Raw genomic sequence first — 1,622 nt, 5'->3', positions numbered from 1 at the left:
CTGGCCATGCAGGCGGACCCCGTGCGCCCCACATTCTACTGGGAGGAGAGCCTCCTGGTACGTGCTCCCGCTTCTAGCTTGGCGCCAAACCCACTGTGCTCCAGCAACGCAAACTAAGCATTTCAAATTCCCCTGCTCTCAGCACCAGGATATGAACTAGGCCTCAGATTGTCCTCAGGTAGGAAGGGTGGTGTGGCCGGAGGCGGGGAGAAAAGGCAAGAAGCAGTCTCGCCAGCGGGACCCCTGGGGCAGGAGAGTAAGGCGGACCTCTGAGAATAGACAATGGACGAGAGCTGTCTGTCCCTTTATAAAGTGGAGGTGGGAGAGAGGGGCGCACGTGGGGGGTCCCCGCCCCAAACATGATCTCGGCTCACGGTACCTCCCCGACCTCAGCAGCTCTCCGCCCCGCAGTCTGGAGTTGCCTGGGCGCAGGTGCTAGGCACACGGTCCAGGGAAGCCCAAGCGAGCGCTGAGCCCCGCCCGCCGGCCACATGGTCATGCAGGCCCCCCTTCTCTAACCCCTGGCGAGGCTGCCCAGCAGCTCGGCGCCCATGGGTGCACACGACCCCTTAGTAGGAACTGGGGACAGCGCTGCCACGCAGGTCACTGTCCTAAATGCCTCTGCAGATGCCCTTCCTCCACCCCTGGGGCAGCCAGGCTGGGCCCCACACCCGGTCCCTTAGGAGGAACCCTCTGGCCCCAGGCGGATGGCTCCGCACCCTGTGTGATTTGGACCTGGTGCCCCTGCCTCCCTGTCCAGCCTGGTCCACAGGCCCCGTCAGCCCCTGTGGGCTCTCTGTCCCTAGGACCTAGGATAGGACTCACATTTGGGTGAACTGATGGAGTCTGGCCCCTTGTTCAACCGGCATTTGTTGAGCACCTGCACAGGTGGCCTAAGTCAGGTGGAGGTAGACCCACGCCCCTTGTCCACACTGGGGCCTTGGCTATGAAATGACGCTCACAGCCCCCTGGGAGGGCTGTCAGGGAAACGTGCACTCACTCCCAGACGGCCAGGCAGGGCTTTCAAGAAATCCACCCACCCCGATCCAGCTCCTTCCCAGCCCAGGTTCCTCTGGCTCTGCCTGCCATGACCCCACAAACCCAGGGCTCCCCTCAACCCAAGTCCTCTTGGGCCCACTGCATCCCAAAGAACCCCATCAGGTGGCTTGTTCTACAGACAGGCTGGCACAAGTCTCATGGTCCCCTGCTCCCCGGGGCAGGCGGGTCACAGCTGCACAGGGCTGCTGGGCACTGCGGCCCAGGGAGCCTGGATTTCCAGGACTGAGGGGAAGTGGGTACGGCATGCGACCAATCGAGGCCTCTGCCGCCCGGGCTCACTTCTCCAGAGCTGCTCCCTGTTGGCTGCACCTGCCAGCCGGGCCCTCTCGGGGGATCCTGCAGAGTCACCTGACCCACAGGCACTTCTGGGGCGGGGCGGTGTCTCGACAAGTGCCAGCTGACTGGAGGCATGTCCCCTAGATGGGAACAGAGCACAGCAGCCTCAAGTATCTGGTGATAACCCCGGACGAGGGGGACAGCGATGAGCATGGCAGCAGCCAGCCAGCCTCCAGGACGGTCCCTGAGGAGCGGAGCAGGAAAAGCTCAGAGCTGAAGGTACAGCT

General features: G+C 63.4%; 1 protein-coding gene across 1 annotated transcript in view; it reads left to right on the top strand.

Moving 5' to 3' along the window:
• Window positions 1–1,622, top strand: part of CFAP46 (cilia and flagella associated protein 46) — a 61,554-nt gene that overhangs the window by 46,987 nt on the left and 12,945 nt on the right. Inside the window, exons 41-42 of the mRNA XM_014550606.1 lie at window positions 1–57; window positions 1,480–1,614. The exon at window positions 1–57 is cut by the window's left edge and continues 111 nt beyond it. Coding sequence (XP_014406092.1) covers window positions 1–57; window positions 1,480–1,614 — 192 coding nt within the window. The remainder of the gene's footprint in view (window positions 58–1,479; window positions 1,615–1,622) is intronic.

This window comes from Myotis brandtii, unplaced genomic scaffold (assembly GCF_000412655.1).
Source record: "Myotis brandtii unplaced genomic scaffold, ASM41265v1 scaffold604, whole genome shotgun sequence".
Taxonomy (NCBI): domain Eukaryota; kingdom Metazoa; phylum Chordata; class Mammalia; order Chiroptera; family Vespertilionidae; genus Myotis; species Myotis brandtii.
Note: the sequence above shows the minus strand (reverse complement) of the source record. Positions and strands in the feature narration are given on the sequence as shown.